Genomic DNA, 25445 nt, shown 5'->3' on the forward strand with positions numbered 1-25445 from the left:
TAAAACAATAAGACGAAGGAAATAATTACGTTTAGAGGAGAAATTAATGAGGGAATTAAAACATCATACAGAAAATCAGTAAAGTCAAAAGAGGACTCTATGAAAAGATTGATAAAATTGACAAATCTTTAGCTAGATTAATGTAGAGAAAAAGAGGGAAGACTCAAATTCCTAAAATCAGATGGAAAGTGTGACTATTACTCATGACTTTACAGCAGTGAAAAGGATTATAAAGGAATACAATGAACAACTGTATAACAAAAAATCAGATAACTGAGATGAAATGGAAAAATCCCCCAAAATACACAAACTACTGAAATTAACTCAATAAAAAATAGAAAATCTGACTAGAACTATAATGTGACATGATTGAATTACTAATCAAAATAACTACCCAGACCCAGACTGCTTCATCACAGAATTCCCCAAAACATTCAGAGGTTTAATATGAGTCTTCAGAAACTCTCTCCCAAAATAGAATGTGTACAACACTTCAAACTCATTCTTTGGGACCAGTATTACTCTGATTCCAAAACCAGAAAAAGTATCACAAAAAAAATCAAGAGACTAATTTCACTTGTGAAAATGGATGCCCCCACCCTTAAAAAATCACCAATACTAGAAAACTGAATCCAGCAACATCTCAAAACAAGGATACACTGTGACTAAATTGCAAGGATGCTAGGTTGGGTTAACGTCTCAAAATCAATTAATGCAATACAAAGTATTAATAAAGTAATAAGCAAAAATGGCAAGATCTTCTCAGTAGACTCATAAAAAGTATTTGATAAAATCCAACACCCTCTCATGGTAAAAACCTTCAGCAAACCAGGTAAGGATGAAAGTTTCCTTCATTAGAAAATGAGCATCTATGAAAAGAAATCACAGCTGAGATTATATTTAATGTTGGAAGACTGGGTACTTTCCTCTTAATATCAGGAAGAAAACAAGGATTTCTACTAGATAATGTCCTGGAGATTTTACCCAGAACAATTATGCGATTAAAACAATAATAAAATTAATCCAAATTGGATAGGAAAAAGTAAAACTATATCTACTTGCAGATGACATATCTTGTGCATAGAAAGTTCTAAGGAATCCACTAAAAAAAAGAAAAATTAGAATTGATCATCAAGTTCGGCAAGGTTGTAGAATACAAGATCAATACAGAAAAATCAACTGTATTTCTACATACTTGTAACAAACAATCTAAAAATAAAATTAAGAAAACAAATCAATTTACGAAAGCATCAAAGGGAGTAAAATAGTTAGGAGTAAATTTAATAAAAGAGAAACCAAAACAAAAGCTCTGAAATCTATAGAACATTGTTGAGTGAAATTAATAAAGACCTAAAAACATGGCATAACCTCCCGTGTACATACATTGAAAGACTTAACATTTTTGAGATGGAAATACTCTTGAAAATGATCTACAGGTTCAATGCCATTTTTGTCAGAATCCCAGGTGACTTCTTTATAGAAATTGGCAAGCTGTTTCAAAAATTCATATGGGATTGCACGGCATCCAAAATAGCCAAAACAATCTCGAAATCTACAGAGCCAGAAAGATTAGAAGTGGCCTAGGATGGTTGTTTGGAGCAGGGGGATGGGAAGACAGGGAAGTGATATCTAAAGGGTACAGGGGCTTTTTTTTTTTTTTTTTTTAAATACTTTTTTGGCCTCACCACACGGCATGTGGGATCTTAGTTCCCCAAACAGGGATCAAACCTGTACCCCTTGCATTGGGAGCACAGATTCTTAACCATTGGACTGCCAGGGAATTCCCTACAGGGGCTCTTTTTGAGACAACAAAAATGTTCAAAAATTGTGGTGCTGATTGCACACATCTGTGAATATATGGAAAACTATTGAACACAGTAAAGGAATGCAGTGTATGATGTGTATATTTTATCTCAATAAAACTATTCAAATAAATAAATGCATTAAGAGTTTTGAACCAATGTGTTAAATATATTAAGGGTTTTCAGATACATCCCACATTTCCATAACTTTTTATTGTTTTTTTCTTATATTGGTGAAATAGGAACTCACTCGCCTTAGCGATATTATAGCTGTTTAAATCTCAAAAGCTCCAAGGACTCACTCAAAAACTATCTAAAATAAATTTCCCTTTAGTGTAAAATGTACACCTGAGAGTTCTATTTAACACATCTCATAGTTTACGGTTGGTCGGAGACGAGTCCCTGCACCCAGGTGAGGGCTGCGGGGTTCAAACTTCCCGCAATTCTTTAGTTGAAGTACCGTACGTATGGAAGTAGAGAAGGAAGCCTCAACGCTGTTAACAAAGATCAGACGGGAGCCACATGGTGAGGTCATTTTCAAGTGTGTTTGTAAACAAGGGTCACAGTACCATGAGTGGCCTCGCAGCCCATGCCAACCCCTGACCCAGAGAGGACCTCAGACCCTTTTGTCCCAGTTGGCCTGACTTGGGCACCCCTCTTGCTTTGGTCAATGGTGTCTCTCTATCTGGAAACTGACTCTGGAATTCCCTGCGCACACAGGTGCCCCGCGCTCATAAGGAGCTGCAGGAGGACACCGCTGTCCCTCTAGGGCCAAGCACAAGTTTTGTTTAAAAGCAAATGTCCCTGGAGAGGACGGGTTCCCTCCCACCGCCAAAAGCTGGTTCTGCCCAGTCATGTGACCTCCTGCCCTGTTGTCACTCTGGGAAAGGGGGTTGGGTTTTGTGCCCAATCAGGCGCGTCAGGGGCAGGTGGGTGGGGCGACGCGCCGGAACCACGTGGACTCTTCCTTCCGCGCTCGCTATTATCCGGGCTCACCCACGCTTAACGAACTCAGGTGTCTCTGCTGGACTCTCAGTCGCGCTATGATCTGCACCGCTGCCCGGGTCATAGAGAAACGGTGAGTGTGCAGGGCCGGGTGTTCCCAGACAGACACAGAGCAGTGGCGGAACCCGGGCCTCCTGGTGGTCAACTCCCGAGTCTGCGGACCCCAGTCGGTCCAGAGCGCAGCAGTACCCTCCGGCTCGCAGCGCGGGGTCTGGGCCTGCAGCGGGCACCCCGAGCGTCCTGTCCGCTCACTGCTGCGGGTGCGTCTGCTCCAGATTGTGCGGTGACCACGGGGAGGGTCTTCAAGGATTAATCCTGACTGGGTGTCCCGGCTTCGTGCGTTGGAGGAGCTGTGGTCTGTGAGGTCCCCAGTCCCTCCTTTCTCCCCAGGGGGGCGCCGTTTTCTCTTGAGTTTTCCAAATGTTTGTGGAACAGTGTCTCAAATCCCCACCCCTATCCTTGAAGCCTAGCTCTTCCTAGGGCTGGGAATAAATGTCTAAATTTCCAGATCTCTTCCGCATTCCTAGATGCCAGCATCCCCTCTCCGATTCACAGCAGCTATCAACTATTCATTCTCCGTGATGCATTTCAAACGGATCAGTATATTGTTTACAATTTTTACACAGAGTCATGGATGGCTCTTTTTTACAAGACATTTTTTGTGTTTGGATATCTTACCTGAGAGGGAAAGCAGAAAATAACCACGTGGAACTACGTGTGTGAAATCCTGGTGCCTCTCCCCCCGGATCTTTTCTGGGCACAGATGTCCTTTGGGTGGAGGTACCTGCCAGCACTGCCCTTCCTTGGGCTTGTTACTTTGGAAAGTTTTACTCACTTATTTGAGCCTCAAGTTTTCAAAAATTTAAAATTTAAGTAATCAGTAGATCTTGAAAGACAGTATAAAATATTTCCAAAGAGGCAAAAAATGGGTGAATATCAGAAAAAGAAAATATTCTAGTATTATATTGAATGTTTTAAAAATTCTTGTTTCCTTTTTCCTCTCCTGAGCATGTGTAGTAATATTCTGAGGTTGTTCTTTTTGGGTGGTTGGGGGGTAGTTCACATAGAATTCCGAATCTTAAACTTGAATATCAGAAGTGTTCAAGTATGATTAATGGTTCATAAAACATGCCATGGAAATAATAATAATTAATATCATTATTTTCTGAAAATAATAGATTCTTACAGTTTTTCTTGTTGAACTAACAAAATGCCTTACAGTTTTCTTCCCTCCCTTTACACATAAACACTGAGACTGAATGATTTTGCTGGATTCTTCAAAATTGGGTTTGTGTCATTTAAAATATCAGTGGTGGTCAGTAGCAGTGTGACTGGGAGCAGAGGCCTGAGGTCAGTGTCTCCAAGCACTGTGTCCTGGGTTAGAGCTTATGCATTTGGGAGGTTATTTTAGTCACAGCCTTAAACTGAGTCCTGCTGAGTTTTCTCACTGTGGGAATGGAAGCCTGAGAAAGGGAGTGGTTCCATTATTCCCCAGAGGGAGGAGGGAGAGAGTTTATTCCTGTGGCTGCTCAGGTGGCACCCACCCTCCTCCACCAGGGACTGACCTGGTCCCGCGGTTCTGTCTCAACCAGGAGACCCTAGCGTGTGTTAAACTTTCTGAACTTGGCTCCTTCTGTCCTGTGGGATGCTGGCTACTTATCTGTACTGATTCCAATATTTGTGTTTCCTTCTTCGGATTCTTTTTTTTTTTTTTTTTTTAATTAATTAATTTATTTCTTGGCTGTGTTGGGTCTTCGTTTCTCTGTGAGGGCTTTCTCTAGTTGCGGCAAGCGGGGGCCACTCTTCATCGCGGTGCGCGGGCCTCTCAGTATCGTGGCCTCTCTTGTTGCGGAGCACAGGCTCCAGACGCGCAGGCTCAGCAGTTGTGGCTCACGGGCCCAGTTGCTCCGTGGCATGTGGGATCCTCCCAGACCAGGGCCCGAACCCGTGTCCCCTGCATTAGCAGGCAGATTCTCAACCACCGTGCCACCAGGGAAGCCCTCTTTGGATTCTTTTATCCATTGAATACTGCAGCCATTTGACTCTAGTTTCCCTTAGTACTATATAATTAATTCCCAGTGTGAGAAATAACATTTTTGGTTTTGGGGGGCTTAAAAATCTAGGTTGATTGAGAGAAATGATGTCAGCAAGGTAAGAAAACTGTGGAACTAAATAGAATTTTTGTTCCTTTTAGGCAAGAGAACCTCAAGATGCCAGACGAATGTTTAAGTTTTCAGGTACATATTTGATTTTCAGATCAGTGTTTGTATATGCATGTCCCTAGAGAACGTTGAAATTTAAAAGGCTAAAGCAATTGATTTCCTTTTTTAATTGACGTGAGGAAAACTAATCAAAGCTTATGTAAATCTTTGAAAATCCTGCTACGTTTAAGGAGCTAAACCCAAGCCTCTACTGCATTATAATATTCTACTTATTCCTAAAAATAACCCCCATGAGAGATAAGAGTGGAAGGATAAACCAGGATGTACCTTGTTGTTTTAGTTAGCAGAGATTTGAAATTTTTCATCTTTCATGAAAAATTTATGGTTTATACTTTTGTAATTGTGTTTAAAGGAATTAAATCTTAGAATGGTTTTTTATATACAAAGGGTGAGAAATATTAGTAAATAGTAAATCATGGTATATATAAATTTTTCTGTTTATTTCAAAGTAACTCTGTAAGATAGGATATTCTATTTCTGAATTGTAACTCACCGCCAACATACCCTGGTCTCATTCAGCACTGTTACTCCAGCCACCCCCAACATACACTTCTGATTATTTATTGAGCCTCCTGTGTTTTTTTTTTTATATAAGAACAAGCAATTGGGAATGCATATATTTGTTGCCCACCTTTGTCTTTGTAATGAGTAGTTGGAATCTGCAGAGTTGATGTTTGCTGACAGCTTACACCCCGTCTCTCCCTCTTCCCCTTGTGTCCCCACCTGGACAAGCTGTTAAGAAAGTCCTGGGGCTCCCTCCTCTGGCACTGGCTTCAGATACCAACTGCACAAGCAGAACTCTTTCCCTGCCCTCCCCCCCATCAAAGACTTTTTCCTTGCTCAAACTATTAAAGTTTGAGTCTGATTAACAGGCTCCTGAACCTCCTAGGCCTATTTGTGTAGTTCCTTGTAAATCCATTTTTAGTAAGAACCCTGCTTTGTCAGTTGAACCAGAATCCCCCTACCTCCCCGTATCTGATCGCGTTCCCCCACTTTCACCACCCCTCAAGTGATGTGTGATCACCCTGGCCTGTCTTCAGTATAATCCTGTTAGGTCCGTTTAGTCAGAACCCCCTAACCCCTGACTATTTCTTTTAATTTTCCATCCCCACCTTGATCTCTGGCCATGAATTCCCACTCGTCCATACTGTATTCAGTGTTGAGCCCAAACTCATTTTTCACCCCCTGTGAAATCCCATCGCAGTGCTCTCTATACCTGTCCCAGTGGTTCTGGGTAAAATTTGCTTTACCCTCTTTGACAAGTGTCATTGAATATTTTTTCTTTAACACCCCCTAGCCATGATAAAACCCCAGACCAGGATCCTTTCCTTGCTTGCTGAAGCCATTTCAGAGCTGCTTGAGAGACGGTTCCTGCTCTCTTCTGAGACTCCAATTGTGTCGTAAGCCTTATCCTACCCTCTGTGTGTGTGTGTGTGTGTGTGTGTGTGTGTGTATGTGTATGATATACCAGCATCAGTCTCAACATGGGAACCACACCTCTGCAGATAACCATAACAGTTGGTGCCGTAAGCGGCATGTTCAGACATGACCACCACTCGTGGGTCTGTCTTCTCTTGCTCTGACTCGCTCACCTGCTCTGCTGTCTGACGGCGGCCGGCACTGTGGGCTGCTGGGTGCTGGGGAGTTCGAGTTGTGAGCTGTGCTGCCCTGTTCCATTGTTAACCCCACCAGGACTCAGTTCTACGATCAGCTGACCAGTGTTGAAAGTTTCAAGAATTCCTAAGCCTTTGGGAGCAGGAATATGGGGTTGGGGCTCTTGAAGGAATCCTGGGTTGATGTCTGTGCCAGTGTATATCTGTGTGTTAGAGAGAAACTGTGACAGAGGCTGGGTTGGTCCCAGCGTACCCTGGAGGTGGTGGGAGAGAGGGACTATACCCTGTGCAAGAGGTGGGCCCATCAGGTCCTTGTTCCCGAAACAGCTGTCATTTAAAATGAGAAAGAGAAGGGAGGGGAACGGCAGCCATTAGATGGCAGGCTGATAACAGAGACTCACCAGGACCCTTAACTTCTTCTGCTGCCACTGCCCCTGCCTCTACTGCAGCTAAGATCCTGACAGTCCAAGTTATATTGGGGACAACACTCATGGCACCCCTGTGGAACAGCAAAGGGATTAGTTCAAACCAGACTTAAGCCTGGGGTCCTTAAATTCTATAAAGCAACCAGTTGTCACGGGGAAAGCTTCTAATCCAGGTGGTGTTGATTTGAGGCCCTCTAGAGGAGAAAAATATATAAATACCAGGGTAGAGAGGACACCCCTCCCCCAAGGTATATCCAGTGACACAAAAAACAAAACAAAGACAAGAGAGAGGGAATAAAAAAAAAAAAAATGGAAAGGCCTGCAATTTGACCCATTGGAAATCCAAAATATACTAAAAGAATCTATACAACAAAAAAGATAAAGGGGTACTGTTTGGTTTCTGGGGCCTCTGCAACATAGGTTCTGAATTAATTTTGCCATCTGCTGTAATGCACTAATTCACAAACCTTCATGCAACTAATCAATACCAGTTCTCAAATTACAGTCATATTGGGATCCTACTAAATTTAAGGAAGGTACCCCCGATAATCTTAGGGGAATTACTGACTATAAGATAGGAAACAAATAGGCATGTCTCACCTTAAGTATCAGCCAGCTCTTCTCTTGCCTAAATTCCTCATGGTCACAGCAAGCATTGTCCTAAAGTATAGGAAAACTCTGAACCAATGATTCAAAAATTAAAATTAAATTAAGTCTTTGCCACTTCCAAATTGGCTTCACAGAATGGGACCCCACAGACCTTATCCTCCAAGTAAATTATGTAACATGGCCCAAGGTTAATTAAACAGAGCCTTGAAGGATTGGAAAACATTATACAAAAGTTATTTAGTGGAGAGGTGATTATCCCCTCTTAAAAGGAGAAGTAAAGGTACTTCTCCTTTTAACAGCCAATTTCACCTATTCTTAAACCTGGAAAGAATGAATGACACCTCACAATGGATTACTGCAAACTTGAGGCTGTGGTTACATCAAATACGCACCTATTTTTAGTTTCCAACATTATGGAAATTACTAACTCCATCCAATCAGCAAGTGGTAAATATCCTGCTGTCACAGGATTAGATGGAGTTGGCTAAGTCTTTTCTGTTCAGTGCCTGTTTCCACAGCCTGTCAGCTGCGGATAGCCTTCACCTCTAAAGGGACATGAACACCTTTACTGGTTACCCTTCAGTAACCTCAGTACCATTGCCACTGCACACAGTCTCTGCAGGCATAGTCTGACCTGCATCCACCTGGCTCCATGAGCAGAGGTATAACATTACATTAATGACATCTCTTTGAGGAAGTTTATTTAGCATTCATTCAGGACATACAGATATTGAAAAAGGGAGCTCATGAAAAGTGGATGGGCCATTAGCTCACACATACTATGAGGCCCTGACACCATGGTTAAATTTCTAAAAATTATTTGGTAAATTCCCTCCCTGACACCATGAAGAAAGATCGTCCTTTTCAGCACCCACAGCATCTCCTAGGTTCTTATGATGTTTGAAGGCAACATATTCCTTGTTTACCAATTTTACTTCTATTCAAGAAACTGCCCCGTCTTAGCCCACACTTTATGCCATTGAAGCTGTAATTTCCACCAGGTACTAGGCTCTCCTGGAAATATAAGCTGTCCTAGGATGTGACCATCTGACCCTCCACACGGCTGCTCGTTGTGGCTTGGGTCCTGGAAACAGCCCCCCACGAGCTCAGCACGTCTACTGAGATTTGAGACATGACGGCGGAGTGCAACCTGAGCCCTCTGGCATAGCCTACCTGCAGGAGGGGGCACCCTACCCCTCAGTCCGTTTCTAGACGCTACAGTTCTGGAAGAGGTCTCTTCGCCATTCACTATGATGTTACCTAGCATCTGAGAGGCCCAGGGGCCTGGTCTAGACTGTGGGGTTCATCCTCCCACCAGAACCAAGTGCCCCTGAGGTCCCACAGGAAATGATCAAAGATCGAAATGGAGCCAGACTCATTATTACATATGGTGAGATCACTCGTACGTGTCCGTGTTTGTGAAGAAGTGGCACAGTTCTGTGAGGGCCTCTTGGCCTCATGGTTCAATGCAGTGTCGGTGGAGACACAGTTCCCGCCCACGGCCAGTACCAGCTCCGCTCTGAGACCTGACCTCCCGCTTGCTGTCACTCAGGCCCGGGGGGCGGGGCCTTGCAAACTGTCCAATCAGGGGAGTCACTGGTTACAGACGTGTGGGCGACGCTCCAGTGACTACGTGGGGCGAGTGGTCTGCGTGCTCTGTTGATCTTCAGTCGGGCCTCGACCTGGGTGCCTGATTTCTGCCCTTGAAGTCCTCAAGTGGCTCAGCGGCATCCTCTGTTGCTGTGACCTGCACTTGCCACGAGAGTCGTGAGGTGGACAACGCAGAACCAGAGAAACTGGGAAATGGTGAGTTGGGGAGACGGGTGTTGGAAGACGGGGGCGGAAGGACCGTTTGGAACTGGTCATGGTGGGACCCGGGCCTCCCCGCGGTCAACTCCGGAGTCTGCAGACCAGAGTCCACCCGCGGCGCGGCCGGCAGTCGGGACCCAGGGCGGCCTCTCTGCTCACTGCTGCGGCCGTGTCTACTCCAGATTGTGTGGTGTCCACGGGGAGGGTGATCACTGGACAATCGGGGACTCGGTGTCAGGGCTTCATGCATAGGTGGAGCTGTGGTCTGTGGGGTGCCCAGTCCCTCCTTTCTCCCTGGCGGGGGTGTGGGGACTCTTCTTCCCCTCACTTTTCCGAATGTTTGAGGAACAGGGTCACAAATCCACGACCCTGTTCTTGCACCCCAGCTCTTCCCAGAGCAGGCAGTAAATGCCTAAATTTCCAGATCTTTCCCCACGTTCCCAAATGCCATCTTCCCCTCTCCAGTTCATAGCTTCATAACTAATATTTGTCCTCCGTGGTGCATTTTGAAGTACGCAGTATTGTTTATCATTCCTCCACAGAGCCATGGATGGTTCTTTTTAAAGATATATTTTTTACCTGTGGATGTTTTACATGAGAGGAAATCAGAGATTAACCACCTGGAACTATGTTGCTTAAAAGCCTAGTGTCTATGTCCCCAGAATCTCCCTGGGCACAAACATTCTATGGAATCCTTTGGGTAGAGTTTCCTCTTTGGTGACTTTCCTGAATGATTTGTCCTTTCCTCACAGTTCCAGGTCAGAACTGCCCCTGCGTGAGTTTGCCCCTTATTCACTTTTTTTTTTTTTAATTTTATTTATTTATTTATGGCTGTGTTGGGTCTTCGTTTCTGTGCGAGGGCTTTTCTCCAGTTGCGGTGAGCGGGGGCCACTCTTCATCGCGGTGCGCGGGCCTCTCACTATCGCAGCCTCTCTTGTTGCGAAGCACAGGCTCCGGACGAGCAGGCTCAGTAATTATGGCTCACGGGCTTAGTTGCTCCGCGGCATGTGGGATCTTCCCAGACCAGGGCTCGAACCCGTGTCCCCTGCATTGGCAGGCAGATTCTCAACCACTGCGCCACCAGGGAAGCCCCTTATTCACTTTTTAAACTCTGTTTTGAAGTAAACATTTAAATATTTAATCATAGATCTTGATAGAAAATATAAAATATTTCCAAAGAAGCAAGAGAGTCGTGAGGATAAGAAAAAATAAATATTTTATTATTACATTCCATTTGTTTACATTTTTGTTTCTTTTTTTTTTTTTCCCCTTTAGCAGTGTAGGAACATTCTGAATTCTGCCCGTTTCTTTTGAGTGATTTCAGATTACAGTATCAGGGCTTAGACTTGCAACACCTAGAAGTGTGTTCAATGTGATTGTTTTCCGAACAATTTCTTTTTTTCACCTTTTTCTTTTTCTTTTTTTAATTGAAGTATAATTGACTTACAATGTTATATTGGTTTCAGGTTTATAGCATAGAGATTTGGTACTTTTATACATTACAAAATGATCAGGGTAAGTCTAATGACCATCTGTCATCATATAGAGTAATTCTAGTATTATCAACTATATTCCCTCTGCTGTACATTACATTCCTGTGACTTACTTATTTTATAACTGTAAGTTTGTACCTCTTCATCTCCCTCACCTACTTCACTCATCTCCCACCCCCTTCCCCTCTGGCAACCACTAGTTTGCTCTCTGTATCCATGGATCTGTTTCTGTTTTGTTTGTTTTGTTTTTTACATCCCACATATAAGTGAAATCATACAATATTTCCAAACAATTCCTTAGCATAGAAATAATTATTAACTGATATATTTAATTTCTGAAAGGAATAGATATTTGTGGGGTTTTTTTGAACTAGAAAACTGCCTAAAAATTTCCTTCCATGCTTTACACATAAACACTGGATTGAATGATTTTTCTGTATTGTTCAAACCCTGGGTTTCTGTATTTAGAGTATCAATGGTGGTCCAGATCAACTATGTGGGAAGAGAAGCCCGAGGTCATTTTCTCTAAGCTAAGGCCCCCTTGAGCCTGCAAAGGGAAGTACTTGAAGGCCCAGTTTCTTCCTAGGGAGACCCCTCTGCACGTGTCCTACCTGCTCACACTCAGCACAGAAGGAACTTTTGTACCGAGAGAAGCTACAGAGCCCTGGAAAGCTGGGGATGAGCATGGGATGGTGGGTAGGGGGATGGGGAGGTGATGCCCTTTCTGAGGTTCTAACTGTGGCTGTAGAAGTAGGCTTGAGCTTTGCATCCACAGTGTAGGTGCACTTAGTAATCTGAGTACATTGAGAAAGTCTGTGAAGGTCAGGAGTTCTGTCTTCTAGACAAAGGGTTTATGAGTTGGGGGGTTCATTTGAATCACAACCTTAAATTGAATCCTGCCAAGAGTTTTCTCACTTGTGAGAACTGAAGCCTTAGAGAGGGAGTATTTTCATTATGCCCTGAGAAGAGTGTGTGCAGAGCTCCCAGAGTTCGTTCCTGTGGTTGGTCAGGTGTCCCTCCATCCTCCATCACCAGGGACTGACTCTAGGGGTTGTATTCCAGCAGGCAGAGACTGGACTGCAAGCTTGGGTATCTGGGTTTTCTTCTGAACTATAGGGAAACACCTGATTCAAACATTTGCATTTCTTTCCTTGTATACCTTTATATATTGAATATTGAAGCTCTTAACTTTGTTTTCCCTTGGTAATTTGTGATATTATTTCCTGTGAATGTATGAGATTTTTCTTTGTTGGGCTTTGAAAATGTAAGCTGACTAAGAGATACAATGGAGGTAAGGCAAGAAATTCTGGAACCAAACGGAATTTTATTTTTATTTTAATTGCTATGAGAAAAACTACTTAAAACTTATATAAATCTTTGAGAGGTCTAATACATTTTATGGATTAGTCCCAAATCCTGTTACCAACCAGGGTTCTAAGTTCTAAGAGGCCAGACAGGAAATTCAGGCAAGGCTTTATTGGGGCCCCTGCTGTAGCAGGAGGGAGCGAAAACAAGTAACAGGTTCCCTTGCTCGCTCCCTGGGGGGAGGGGGAGTGGGCAGCTGGTACCTTATATGGGGTCGTTCTGGAGGGGTGGCTTAGGTGGTCTGCCTTCTCCTTTGGTGGTGCTGTGTGGGTTTTTGGTCTTTTTGTATCTTGTTGTTCAGAATTTGCCCCAGCTTCACATACATGCATTTTTGTTAGTCCCTTACAGTTTCTTTGTATTTTGTTGCTTGTCCCTTACAGTTTCTTTGTATTTTGTTGCTAGAGGTTTGTCCAGATGCAAGCACTGCAGCAAAGGGTCCCAGGTCCCAGCCTGTCTCAATCCTTAGTGCATTATATTACTCATAATAATAATGCATAATAATAATCCCCCAGAGTAAGATATAAGGAGAAACTATAAAGCTTCTTACGGTTTATAATGTTTATAAAGTTTGTAGTTTATAGTGCTTCTTAGTTAGAAAGAGATTTGAAATTTTTCTCTTTTTTATGGTTAAAACTTTTATAAGAGTTAATGTTTAAAGGATTAAATTTTAGAATGGTGTCCTTATAGAAAAGTAAAAATTAAATGAATTAAAAATTGTTTTAAAAAGCAAAAGCAAGTTAATTAAAAAGTCTATTGAATAGACAAATATGGTTTATATAAATTACTCCGCTTATTTTAAATAATCGTGCAACAGTTAGCAAAATTCTGTAAGATAAGAAGGTCTAAATTAGACTCAGTGTCTGAACATTTTGTTTTCCTCCAGTGTTGTTGCTTCAGCCACCCCGAAAAAGCTAGTGGTGATCATTTCTTGAGTATCCTGTGTTTCTTTATCTAAAAAGAAGCATTTGCGAATGCATATTTTTCTTACCCATCTTTGTACTTGTAGTGAGCCCACGCTTTTTGATATTTGACTGCTCTCAGCTTAAGCCTCATTCCCCGTCCCACCCCGAACCCCACCCCGTGCTGCTTGAGAGGCCTGCCCTGCCCTCACCTGAAACTTCAATTATGTGATTCATAAGCCTTTTCCTACCCTCTGTGTGTGTGTGTGTGTGTGTGTGTGTATTTATGCCACACTGGCATCACTCAACATGGGAACCACACCTCTGCAGGTGACCATACAGTTGGTGCAGTGAGCAACAGCATGTCCACACATGACCACCACCCGTGGGTCTGTCTTCTCCTGCTCTGACTCGCTCACCTGCTCTGCTGCTTGATGGGGGCCGGCACTGTGGGCTGCTTCTTGCTGGGGAGCTCGAGTTGTGAGCTGTGCTGCCCTGTGTTGCATTATTGACCATACCAAGCCTCAGTTCTAGGTTAAGTGGACCAGAATTGACAGTCGAGAATTCCTAGGCATTTGGGAGCAGGAGTATGGGATCTAGGTCATCCTTAAATTAATCCTAAATCAGTTTCTTTGCCCAAATTATCTGTGCGTTAGAGTGAATCTGTGACAGAGGATAGGTTGGCCCTCACCCATCATATCACTGATGAGAGAGGAAAACTATACCCTGTGCAAGAGATGAGCACATCGGGTAATTGCTCCGAAAGAACAATTATTTAAAAAGAGAAAGAAAGAAAGAAAACATGGGGGAAAGGCAGCCATTTAGATGGTGGGCTGAATCCACACTCCTAATACCAGAGGACTTCCCAGGACGCTTTAGTACCTCTGCTGCTGCTGCCTCTGTTGTAACAAAGATCCCCACCATCAGGTTATAGGGGACAACAGGCATGGCCTCACTGTGACACAGCAAAGTTTAAGCAGCCCTTAAGCTTTATACTAAACAAAATTCAACTGATAAATTTAAAATATCTTATTGGCTTTATTCAGTGATTCATGCATCAGTCAGCACCTCATCTAGCAGAAAGGAACTTCGAAGAGCTGCACAAAGTGGAAGGCTCAGGTAGGCAGGAGGGAGTGGGGACAAAGAACTTTAATACTATGGAAAAGTGGATTGGTCTGGCAAGGTAACAATACTATTCCTTTAGGGGATAGTAGTGGTCTGTGTGGCAGATTACTTAACTAGTGCTGAACGGGTAATTCCTGATTGATGGTTTAAGATTCCATTTTGGGGACAGCTGAAACTGTAATTAACTTGGTTTGGTGACATGCTGCTTAGTATAAGTGATCTCATTTTGAGCGTGTTATCTTGTTTTTAACATTTACAAGGTAACAATCGTCATGGGGGATGGCACTTTTTTGTGGCTCTCTAGATGAAAAAATTTACAAATACCAGGGTAGAGGGAATACCACCTCCCCGGGAGTGTATCCAGTGACCAAAAAATCCCTGGAAAGATAGGAGGGAGAGAACAAAGGAAAAAGGATACAGAAACAAATGTCTACAGTTTGACCCAATTGGAAATTCAAAATATCCTAAAAGAATTTACACAACAAAAAGATTGAAAGGAAAGACAAATTAAAAAAATTTTTTTTAAAGAAAAAAGATATGAAAGGACACTATCCTGCTTTTGGGCCTCTACAGCACAGGTTCTGAATTAATTTTACCTTTTGCTGTAATGCACTCATTCACAAACCTTCATGCAAATAATCAATACTAGGGCTCAAGTGTGGGATACCTGGGAATCCCACAAAATTTAAGCAAGGTATCCTGGATAATTTTAGGGGAGTTAACTAAATATCATAGAGAGGACAAATGGATATGTTTCACCTTGACCATGAGGACTAAATTCCTCTTGGTCATAGCACCCATTGTCTTAAGATATCCCACACTGAGCAGAGGCAGGTCTGAACCATTGAGTTATAAATGAAATTTTAATTTAGTCTTTGACACTTTCAAATTATATAGGGAAAATGGAACCCCACAGGCCTTACCTCCCAGTTAAATAGTCTGTTCCACTAGAAATTAAACCTTATATTGGGCCTTGAAGGATTGAAAACCATTGTGTAACACCTTTTAATGAAGAAGTGATTATTCCCTCTGCTTCTCCTTTTAACAGCCTCATTTAACCTGTTCTTTTTTTTTTTTTTTTGGCTTGTGGGATGTTAGTTCCCTGACCAGGGATCAAACCTGGGCCCTGGCAGGGGAAAGCGCCGAGTTCTAACCACTGGACTTCCAGGGAATTCCCTTAACCTGTTCTTAAATCTGGAAAGAATGAATGACACTTCACACTGGATTACTGCAACTGTGAGGCTGTGGTTACACAAAAAAACCCCTACTCCCAGTCCCCAACATTATGGAAATTACTGGCTCTACCCATTCAGCAATGTAAATATCCTGCTCTCCCAGATTTGTCTAAGTCTGTTCTGTTCACTGTCTATTTCAACAGCCTCTCAGCTGCAGTTGGCCTTCACCTCGAAGGGGCATGGTACACCTTTACCTAGCTACCCTCAGGGAACCTCAGCACCACTGTGAGCAGACACAGTCTCTACAGGCAGGATCTGAACTGTAGCCATCTTGCTCCAGAAGCACAGGTGTGACATTACACCAATGCCATCCTTTTCTGAAGACATAAGAACATAAAAATATTGACAAAAAGAGCTCCTAAACAGTAGACAGGCCATTGCTGGTATATGATGTGAGGCTCCTAGCAGCTTGCTTAAATTCCTAACAATTATTTGGTAACCTGGGGCCCACTCTCCCTGACACAGTGAAGAAATAACTGTTGTCCCTCTCAGCACCCACAACCTTGTCTAGATTCTTCTGGTGTTCTGGAGGCATCTGATTCCTTGTTTACAAATTTTACTTGAGCCCATTTATACTATTACTTGTACATTGGCCCACCTTGAATATTCCCCCTACAAAAAAAAACAAAAAGGCTCTGGACTCAGGCCAAACTGCCAGATGACAGGCACTTCCCTTAGTGCCATCAGACACTGATTCACAGTAGAGGGTTCAGTGACCTCGTCTTCTGCCTCTGGAGTTACCGTCAGTAACTGCCCTAGGCTCCACACTGTATGCCATTCGAGCTGCAGTTATCCCTTCTGACAGAGCCGTGCTAAAAACAGATAGCCCTGAGCATGTGACCCTTCACCCAGATTCCCACTATGATTTGGGACTTGTGAACAGCACCCCAAGAGCTCAGCTCAGCTATGGAGACCCCCTTCAGGCAAGATACAGCTAAACCTGGGCCCCCTGCCATAACCTACCTGCGGGAGGGGTGGCCTCCCCTCTCTTCAGTCCCTTTCTGAAGAAGGTCACCCCCTTCCCAGAGCCCTAGGCTCCTTGGGGAGCTCCTTAGGATTCCCTGAGTGAAAAGCAATGGGAGTTTCAGACATTAGAGACAGCATCACCACGATCATACATGATCCAGCTCAGGCAGAGTTACTGCTTTTTATCCCTTATTTGGGACATCCTGATGAACGATGGGACTCAAGGGTCCACAACTGACCAAAAATCAGGCTGTCGTCTGAGCCCTGATCAGCAACTGGCTTGGACAGCGTGTGTTTACAGACCCCTGGATGATTGTCTAAGAGTTTGTGGTAAAAGAATTCTGGGAATCTCTTGCCTAACAGGCACAATATAAATCAAGATAACACTTGTCTGTATGTATACTGAGGCCACAACACAGGGCCTCGCCAGGACACTCTTATCCACGTCAGAGTCCCAGGCACTACTGATAGTAACCAAGGCACTCATTTCACTTCTCAGAATATCCAGGGCTGGGCTGTGGAACACGGCATTCAGTGTAGTTTTACCCTCTCTTCCAAGTCTCAGGGTCCAGGCCTCATAAGAGCACCATAATGGCTTACTGAAATAACTTCAAATCAGTTGAATGAAAGATGGCCTTTTTCAGTTATCAGTCATCTGAGATGAATGTTTTTTTTTTTTTTTTTCTTTTTTCTTTGGGTCTTCTTTCCCCACTGATTCCGCCAAGCCTGTTCCCTTGGCTGTGGTTTCGCTGGATAGTAGGTAGGGTGAGATGAATGTTAATGTATCTGTCTTTACCTTTTTTTTTCCTAACAGACTTTTATTTACAGCAGTTTTTGGTTTACAGAAAACTTGATCAGAAAGTAAAGAGTTCCCACATAACCCCTGTGCCTCCACGTAGTTTGCCCTATTTTTAATATTTTGTATTACTGTGGTGTATTTGTTACATTCGATGAACCAATACTGATGCATTAAAATCTACATGTAAGATGGTTTTGATTCTGTGTTATACAATCTCTGGGCTTTGACATCGTGAAATGACATGTGTCTATCGTTTCTGTATCATGTACTTTCACTGCTCTAAAAATCTCTTGTGCTTCACGTCTTTATTCCTCCCTCCCACCCCAAAATCACTGGCAACCAAAGATCTTTCACTTTCTCATAGTTTTGGCCTTTCCAGAACTATACAATCACTTAGCAGTCTTATTTTAAGATTTCTCCATATCTTTTTGGCCTGATACCTCATATCCTTTTTTAAAAATAATCTTTATTTTATTTTTAATACTAAGTTTATATCTTATCACTTTCATGAGGTTGTTTTTTTTGTTGTTGTTGCTGCACTGCGTGGCATGTGGGATCCCGGACCAGGGATCAAACCCGCACCCCTTGCAGTGGAAGCACAGAGTCTTAACCACTGGAGCACCAGCGAAGTTCCACCTCATATCCTTTAATAATATTAAATATTAATAATATCTTAATAATATTAAAAATATTTAATAATATTTCATCGAATGGATGTTCCCATGGTTATTTTTTCTGTTATTTATTGGGGGATATCTTGGTTACCTGTACGTCTTGACGATCATGAATAAAGCTCTTATAAAAATTTGTATGTAGGTTTTTTTATAAACGTAAGTTTCAACTCATTTGGGGAAATAGGAAGGAACCTGCTTGCTGGAGTGCCTGGTAAGAATAGGTGTAGTTTTAAGAAACTGCCTGTTTTCCAAAGTAGGCATATCATTTCACATTCCCACCAGCAGTGAGTGAGGGTTCATGTTGCTGCACATCTTCTCCATCGTTTGGTGTTTGTTCTTGATGTTTTGATTTGAGCCATAATAGTGTCTGGTAGTATCTCATTCTTCTTTTATTTGCAACTCCTGTTGACATATGATGTTGAGCATCTTTTCTTACGCTTATTTACCATTCATATATCTTCTTTGGTGAGGTATATGTTCAGATATTTTGCCCATTTTTAATTGTTTGATATATTGATTTATAAGAGTTCTTATAAATGGACATGTTGAATACCAGTCCTTTATCAGAGAAGTGTTTTACAAAGATTTTCTCCCAGACTTCAGCTTGTGTTTTTAATCTCTTAACACTGCATTTCACAGAACAAGTTTTCATTTTAGTGAAGTCAAACTTACTATTTTTTTCTTTCGTTGATCTTGCTTTTGATGTTGTTTCTAAAAATTTATCACCAAAGCCAAGATCACCTAGATTTTCTCCTATGTTATCTTCTAGGAGTTTTGTAGTTTTGCATTTTACATAAGATCTATAATCCATTTTCAGTTAATTCCTGTGGAAGGCTTATGATTTGTGTCTAGGTACATTGATTGATTACGTGGTAGGGTCTTTTTGATTTTGTTTTTGGCAGGTGGCTATCTAGTTTCCCTGGCACTATGTGTTGAAAAGACTGTTTTTTTCCATTATATTCCTTTTGATTCTTCGTCAAAGATCAATTGACTATATTTGTTTGGAATGACAGGAAAGCACTGACTTTTGTATATTAACCATTTATGATCTATAAGAAGGCATTGACTTTTGTATAACCATTTATCCTTCAACCTTAATCTACTCTCTTATTTTAGTTCAAGAGGTTTTCTTTGTTATTGTTGATTCTTTGAGTTTTTCTCCATAATCATGTCATATGTGACAAAAGACAGTTTTATTTTCTACTTCTCATTCTGTATACCTTTTATTTCCTTTCCTTGTATTTTCTTTCATTGGATTAGCTTAGACTTCTGGTACAGAGTTGACTAGGACTGGTGAGAGAGGGGCCGTCATTGCCTTCTTGATCTTACCAGGAAAGCATCTAGTTTCGCACCATAAGTATCATGTTAACCACAGATTTCTTGTAGATGGTCTTTCTCAGGAAGAGGAACTTCCCTTCTATTTGTTGTTTGCTGTCATGAATGTATTTTGTCAAATGCTTTTACAGTTTTATTTTCTCCCTTTTTGTTCCTGTTACTAATAATTTCGTTTTTCCCTCTTTTTTTTCTCAGCTTGTGTACACGTATCTTAATTTTATTAATATTGTCAAAGAGCCAGCTTTTGGTTTTGTTGGTTTTTCTCCACTGGCTTCCCATAACTTCATTGATTTCTTCTCCAACTTTTATTATTTATCTTCTTGTGCTTAATTTTGGTTTAATTTGCTCGTCTTTTTCTAGTTGTGTAAGGTTGAGGTTTAGATCACTTATTACACAGATCTCTTTTTTCAAGTGTATGCCTTCAATGCTATAAATTTTCTTTAAGCACTTTTTGCTAGATCCCACAATTTTAATCAATTGTACTTTCATTTTTGTTTAATTCAAAATAATTTTTAATTGCTCTTGAGTCTCCTTTGATCCATGAGTTATTTAGAAGTGTGTTGTTTAATCTCCAAGTATTTGAGGAGTTCTGAATATCTTTCTGTTATTGATTTCTAGATTAATGCCTTTGTGGTCTGAAAGCATATTTTATATGATTTCTCTTCTTTCAGGTTTGTTAAGGTGTGTTTTATGTTATACAATGTGTTTTATCTTCATGAATTTTCCATATGCACTTGAGAAGAATATATATTCTGCTGTTGCTTGATGGAGTTATTTCACAGTTTTCAATTAAATCCAGTTGCTGCTGGTTCTCATAATTATTAATGGAGGAGTGTTGAAGTCTCCAGTAATAATAGTGGAGTCATCTATTTCTCCTTGCAGTTCTATCCATTTTTCCCTGGTGTATTTTGCCACTTTATTGTGGGCATAAGCACAAGGATTGCTGTGTCTCCTTAGAGACTTGACCCCTTTATCATTATGTAATGCCCCATTTTATCCCTGTGCTTTATCTGAAATTAGATATTTCAACTATTTAAAAAATTTTTTTAAATGTTTTGTCCATACTGCGCAGCATGTGGGATCTTAATTCCCTGACTGGGGATTGAACCTGCGCCCCCTATACTGGAAGCATGGAGTCTTAACCACTGAACCAGAGTCTTAACCACTGGACTGCCAGGGAAGTCCCCTCAACTATTTTTTAATGTTAACATGATACATCTTTACATATCTTAGTCTTACTCCATCTGTCTTTAATGTAATGTCAATTTGTTACAGACAGTACATAATTGGGTGTTGTTTTTTTATCCATTCTGACAGTATCTGTCTTTCGATTGTTGTATATAGACCATTGACTTTTAAAGTGATTATTGATACAGTGGCATTAATATCTACAATAATTTTTGTGGTTTCTATTTGTTGCTCTTGTTCTTTTTTTTCCCTTTTGTCTTCTGCCTTTTTTCTGTCTTCCCTGGCTTTGAGCATTTTACTTGATTCTATTTTTTCTTCTCCTAGCATATCAATTATACTTTACTTACTTTATTATTGGTTGCTCTTGAATTGTAGTATACATTTACAGTTAACGCAAGTCGACCTTCAAGTATCACTAAACCACTTCACTGGTTGTATAAATTCCTCATATTCCCAATTCCTCTCTTCCTGTCCCTTTCAACATTGCTGTCATTCATTTTGCTTATCCATAGCTATAATTACCAAATAAATTGTTTCTGGTATTATTTTCAATAAGTGTTATCTATCAGATTAATTAAGAACTTTTTAAAGTGATATTTTCCCTTCATTTATTTTTTTCTCAAAAGCTCTCCCTTTATCACTTTCCTTCCTTTTGAAGAATTTCCTTTAACATTTCTTGCAAAGCAAGTGTACTGGTGACAAATTCCCTAATACGTTTGTCTCAAAGTCTTTATAAATTCTTTTTTTAAATAAATTTGTTTATTTTATTTATTTATTTTTGACTGCGTTGGGTCTTCGTTGCTGCGTGCAGGCTTTCTCAAGTTGCAGTGAGCGGGTGCCACTCCTCATTGCGGCGCACGGGCTTCTCATTGTGGTGGCTTCTGTTGCGGAGCACAGGCTCCAGGCACACGGGCCTCAGTAGTTGTGGCTCGCGGCCTCCAGAGCGCAGGCTCAGCAGTTGTGGCTCACGGGCTCAGTTGCTCCACGTCATGTGGGATCCTCCCGGACCAGGTCTCGAACCTACATCCCCTACTTTGGTAGGCGGACCCCTGCTTTGGCAGGTGGATTACCGACCACTGCGCCACCAGGGAAGCCCTGTCTCAAAGTCTTATTTTCCCCTTACCTTTGAAGGATAATTTTGCTCAACAATGAATTCTAGTTAGATCCTTTTTTTCTATCAACACTTGAAATATTTTATTCACAATTGGTGCAGCCACTTGATCAAGTCAGGCAGTTTCTCAAAAATTAAATCTATAATTATCATATGACCCCCCAGTTCCTTTCCCAGCTCTATGCCTATGAAAAATGAAAACGTGGTCAAACAGAAATTTGTACATGAAATTTATAGCAATGTTACTCATAGTAGCCAAAAAGTGGAAATAATCTGAATGTCTATTAACAGATGAAAGGATAAACAAAACATTTTATCCATCTAGTGGAATATTATTTGGCCATAAAAATGAATGAAATATTGATTAATGCTACAGCATGGGTGTACCTTGAAAAAGCTATGCCGAATGAATGAAATCAATCACAGAAACCATATATTACATAATTCCATTCATTTGAGAGCCCTGAATAAGGACATCTATAGAGACAGATAGTAGATTAAGATTTCCTAAGGCTGGATATTGGAGGAGGATGATGGGATATTGGGAGTGAAAAAGTGAAGAGGAATTTCTTTTTGAGATGATGGAAATCTTCAAAAATCAACTGTAGGAATGATTGCATATATCTGGGAATATACTGAAAACCTTTGAATTGTACTCTTTAATGTGATGCATTGTATGGTATCTACATTATGTCTCAATAAAGGTGTTCATATAAATTAAATACATTAAGAGTTATGCAATTCAATCTTGTAGGCATATAAGAGTTTCCAGATTGATTAACACATCCATCACCACACATGGTTACTTTTTGTGTGGGTGGTGAGATTACTTAATCCACTGTCTTGGCTGATTTCAAGTATACAATGTAGGATACCGTATATTAAATCATCACATTGTAATCTTTAAATACAGGCAGTTTTATTAGTCATACCTCAGTAAAGCTGGTGGGGGCGGGGCACGGATTTCCAGATACTTCCCTGTTTAGATAAAGACTTACTATTTTTCTTCTATCAGTGAAAATCGGAATCAGTTGCCTTAAGGACATTATAGTCATTTACATTTTGAAGTTCTTGAGAAACACTGGCAAAATCTGATCTAAAATAAATTTCCTTCCAATGTAAAATGTGAATTTAATGAAACCTGTGTTGACGAAAAAATTAGTCGATCTAAGAAAGAAATGGAAAATTTTATTTGAGCCAAATTGAGGATTATAACCTGGAAATATACCCTCAGAAAGCTCCAAGAATTGTTCTGCCCACTAGATGTCAAAGCACAGTTATATAAGATTTTGAGGCAGAGGGCTGTACATTAAATGATGTATTACTGACAGTTTACACAATCCAGGTCTACATGTACAAAGCAAGTATGAATAGTGGGTCATGGGTATTCGTGGCCCCTTACAAGATTAAGCAGGAAGGCTATCTCCTAAGGAGTTATCTTCTTGATACTAGGAGAATGTTGCTCTTTATGGTTGAGCAGGTATTTCTGCCGGTGGGGAGGTTTGGTTGATGCATAATGCTGATACACAATGCACAGTAGACGGGAAGGAGGAGGCCAAAGGGCAGAGAAAAGTTTTTATGTTTAAATTTTCCTTGACTTGCCTTAGAATATGAATTTTTATTTCATCATTTAATAGTTTAGTGAGTACATCTCACACCCTGTGGTTAGACTGAGTCCTTGTGCCCAGACTGAGGCTGTTGGGTTCAAACTTCCCACAGATCCAGGTGCCCTGGGTTTCTTTCACTTAAGTACCAAATAAGTGGGGGTGGGAAAGGGATGGGTGGAAGGCTCAATCCTTGCAAGGATCAAAGATCAAATGGAGCCGGGTTCTTTATTATCAGTGGTGAGATCAAATGCAGCCGGGTTCTTTATTATCAGTGGTGAGGTCACATTTAGTGTCTTGTGTTTCTAAACAAGGGTTGCAGTTCCCTGAGTGGCCTTACAGCCCTATGCCAAGCCCTTGATCCCTAGAGACAGAAGGCCCTCTTGTTCCAGGGTGGCCTGGGCCACCCTCATGCTGTGTGCTTGTTTCACGAAAACTCAAGAATTCCCTGTAAATTGTAGCCACATGTTCACAAAGAGCTGGGAGAAAAAAACAGTAGAGGCAGCCCCAGGCCAGGAGAAAGTTTTTTCTCTATACAAACGATCGTGGCTGGGTCAGGTTCCCACCCACTGGCAGAAGGTGGTTCGGGTGAGCCACGCATCCTCCCTCCTGTTGTAGCTCAAGCTGAGGGGCGTGGCCCTCCGAGCTATCCAATCAGGGGCGCCGCTGGAGCAGGTGGGTGGGGGCGACGTACCGCACCGGGGTGGACGTCCCTACTGGCGCCGGCCTCGCCGGAGATCGGGTATAGCCTGTGGTTCACGGTTCCTGGTGAGCGGGCCGCGGTCTGTGTTGCGCTGTGACCTGCACTGGTCGTGGGAGCCGTAGGAAGGACTCAGGGAGACCCCGGAAACCTAGAAATGGTGAGTGTGCTGCCCCTGAGTGCGGAGTCGGGGCGGAGCGTCTTGTGGGAACCGGCTGTGGCGGGACTCGGACCTCAGTCCCCTCCCGCCCGCAGCGTGGACGCTGGGACGGCAGCCGGACCCCGGGCGTCCTGTCCGGTTATTTCGCTCGGCGCCCGACCCCAGAGCTTCGCTGGGCAGCGCTGTGCCTACATCCCCGCGTCTCCCCAGACTGTGCGGTAACCACGGGGAGGGTCATTAGTGACAGTCAGGCCTCGGTCTCTGGGGTTCGTGCGTGGGAGGAGCTGTAGTTTGTGGTGTTCCCGGTCCCTTTCTCCCAGGGGTCACCTGTTTTCTCCTGAGTTTTCCACATATTTGGGAAGCGGAGTCTCAAATCCATGCTCCTGTCCCCCCGCCGTAGCTCTTCCTAGGACTGATAATAAATCCTTAAATGTTCAGATCCCTCACCTCCTTCCCAAAGCCAACTTCCCCTCTCTAATTCACATAATTATAATCAACTAACTTTGTCTTCCGGCTGCATGTCACACAGATCCAATATTTTATCTTTTTTCTCCAGAGCCATGGAATGCTGTTTTTAAAAGATTTATATTTGTCTGTGGCTGTTTTCGTGAGAGGAAAGCCGAGAATAACCATTTAGAACTAGGTTGCATCAAATCCTCTTGCCTCTCCCTCTAATCTGTCCTGCACGTACACATCCTATGGGAAGTGCTTTGGGTGGATTTCTTCTTTGGAAATTTTCCTGGGTGTTTTGTCAGAACAGACCCTCTCTGGGTTTGTCACCTCAGAAAGATTTTTTTCACTTATTTCAGTCTCAGTTTTTCAATAGAGGTAAAATGTATTTAATCAATAGAGCTTCAAAGACAGTATAAAATAGTTCTAAACAGGCAAGAAAGAGGTGAACTTTAGAAGAAAATAATATGTTCCAGTATTACACGTTCCATTTGTATAGGATTCTTTCACTCTTTATTCCCCTGAGCATGTATAGGAAGTTCCTGAGGTCTATTCTTTACTTTTGGGTGTTTTCAAGTAAATTTCCAGGGCTTAGAATTGCAGAGTAGAAGTGTTCCAGCATGTTCCATTGTAAAGCAATTATACTCCAATAAAGATGTTTAAAAATAAAAATTAAAAAAAAAGTGTTCCAGTATGATTATTTGTTTACAAACCAATTTCTTTCCCTGGAAATAATAATTACCTGACACCTGAATAGATATTTGGGGTTTTCTATTAGAACTCGTCCAAGTGCCTTACAGTTTTCTTCCCTCCTTTCTATGTAAATGCTGGGTTTGAGTGACTTGGGATTGTTCAC

At 41.8% G+C, this 25445-nt stretch overlaps 1 protein-coding gene across 9 annotated transcripts in view; it reads left to right on the forward strand.

Annotated features, from left to right (window-relative positions):
- The window catches only part of LOC309658658 (zinc finger protein 136-like), a 65323-nt gene that overhangs the window by 23806 nt on the left and 16072 nt on the right, over positions 1-25445 (forward strand). For 2 of the 9 annotated variants that reach the window (XM_082457489.1, XM_082457481.1), the window contains exon 4: positions 5002-5044. The exons of 1 other annotated variant lie outside the window; for it this stretch is intronic. In XM_082457489.1, coding sequence (XP_082313615.1) covers positions 5002-5044 — 43 coding nt within the window. Of the gene's footprint in view, positions 1-2246; positions 2881-5001; positions 5045-9385; positions 9483-9510; positions 11001-17293; positions 17329-20448; positions 24140-25445 lie in introns of those variants that run through there. 6 more of the 9 variants (XM_082457485.1, XM_082457484.1, XM_082457486.1 and 3 more) reach the window with 6 other exon arrangements.

This window comes from Balaenoptera physalus (genome assembly GCF_965194825.1).
Source record: "Balaenoptera physalus genome assembly, chromosome: 3".
In the NCBI taxonomy this organism is placed as follows: Eukaryota; Metazoa; Chordata; class Mammalia; order Artiodactyla; family Balaenopteridae; genus Balaenoptera; species Balaenoptera physalus.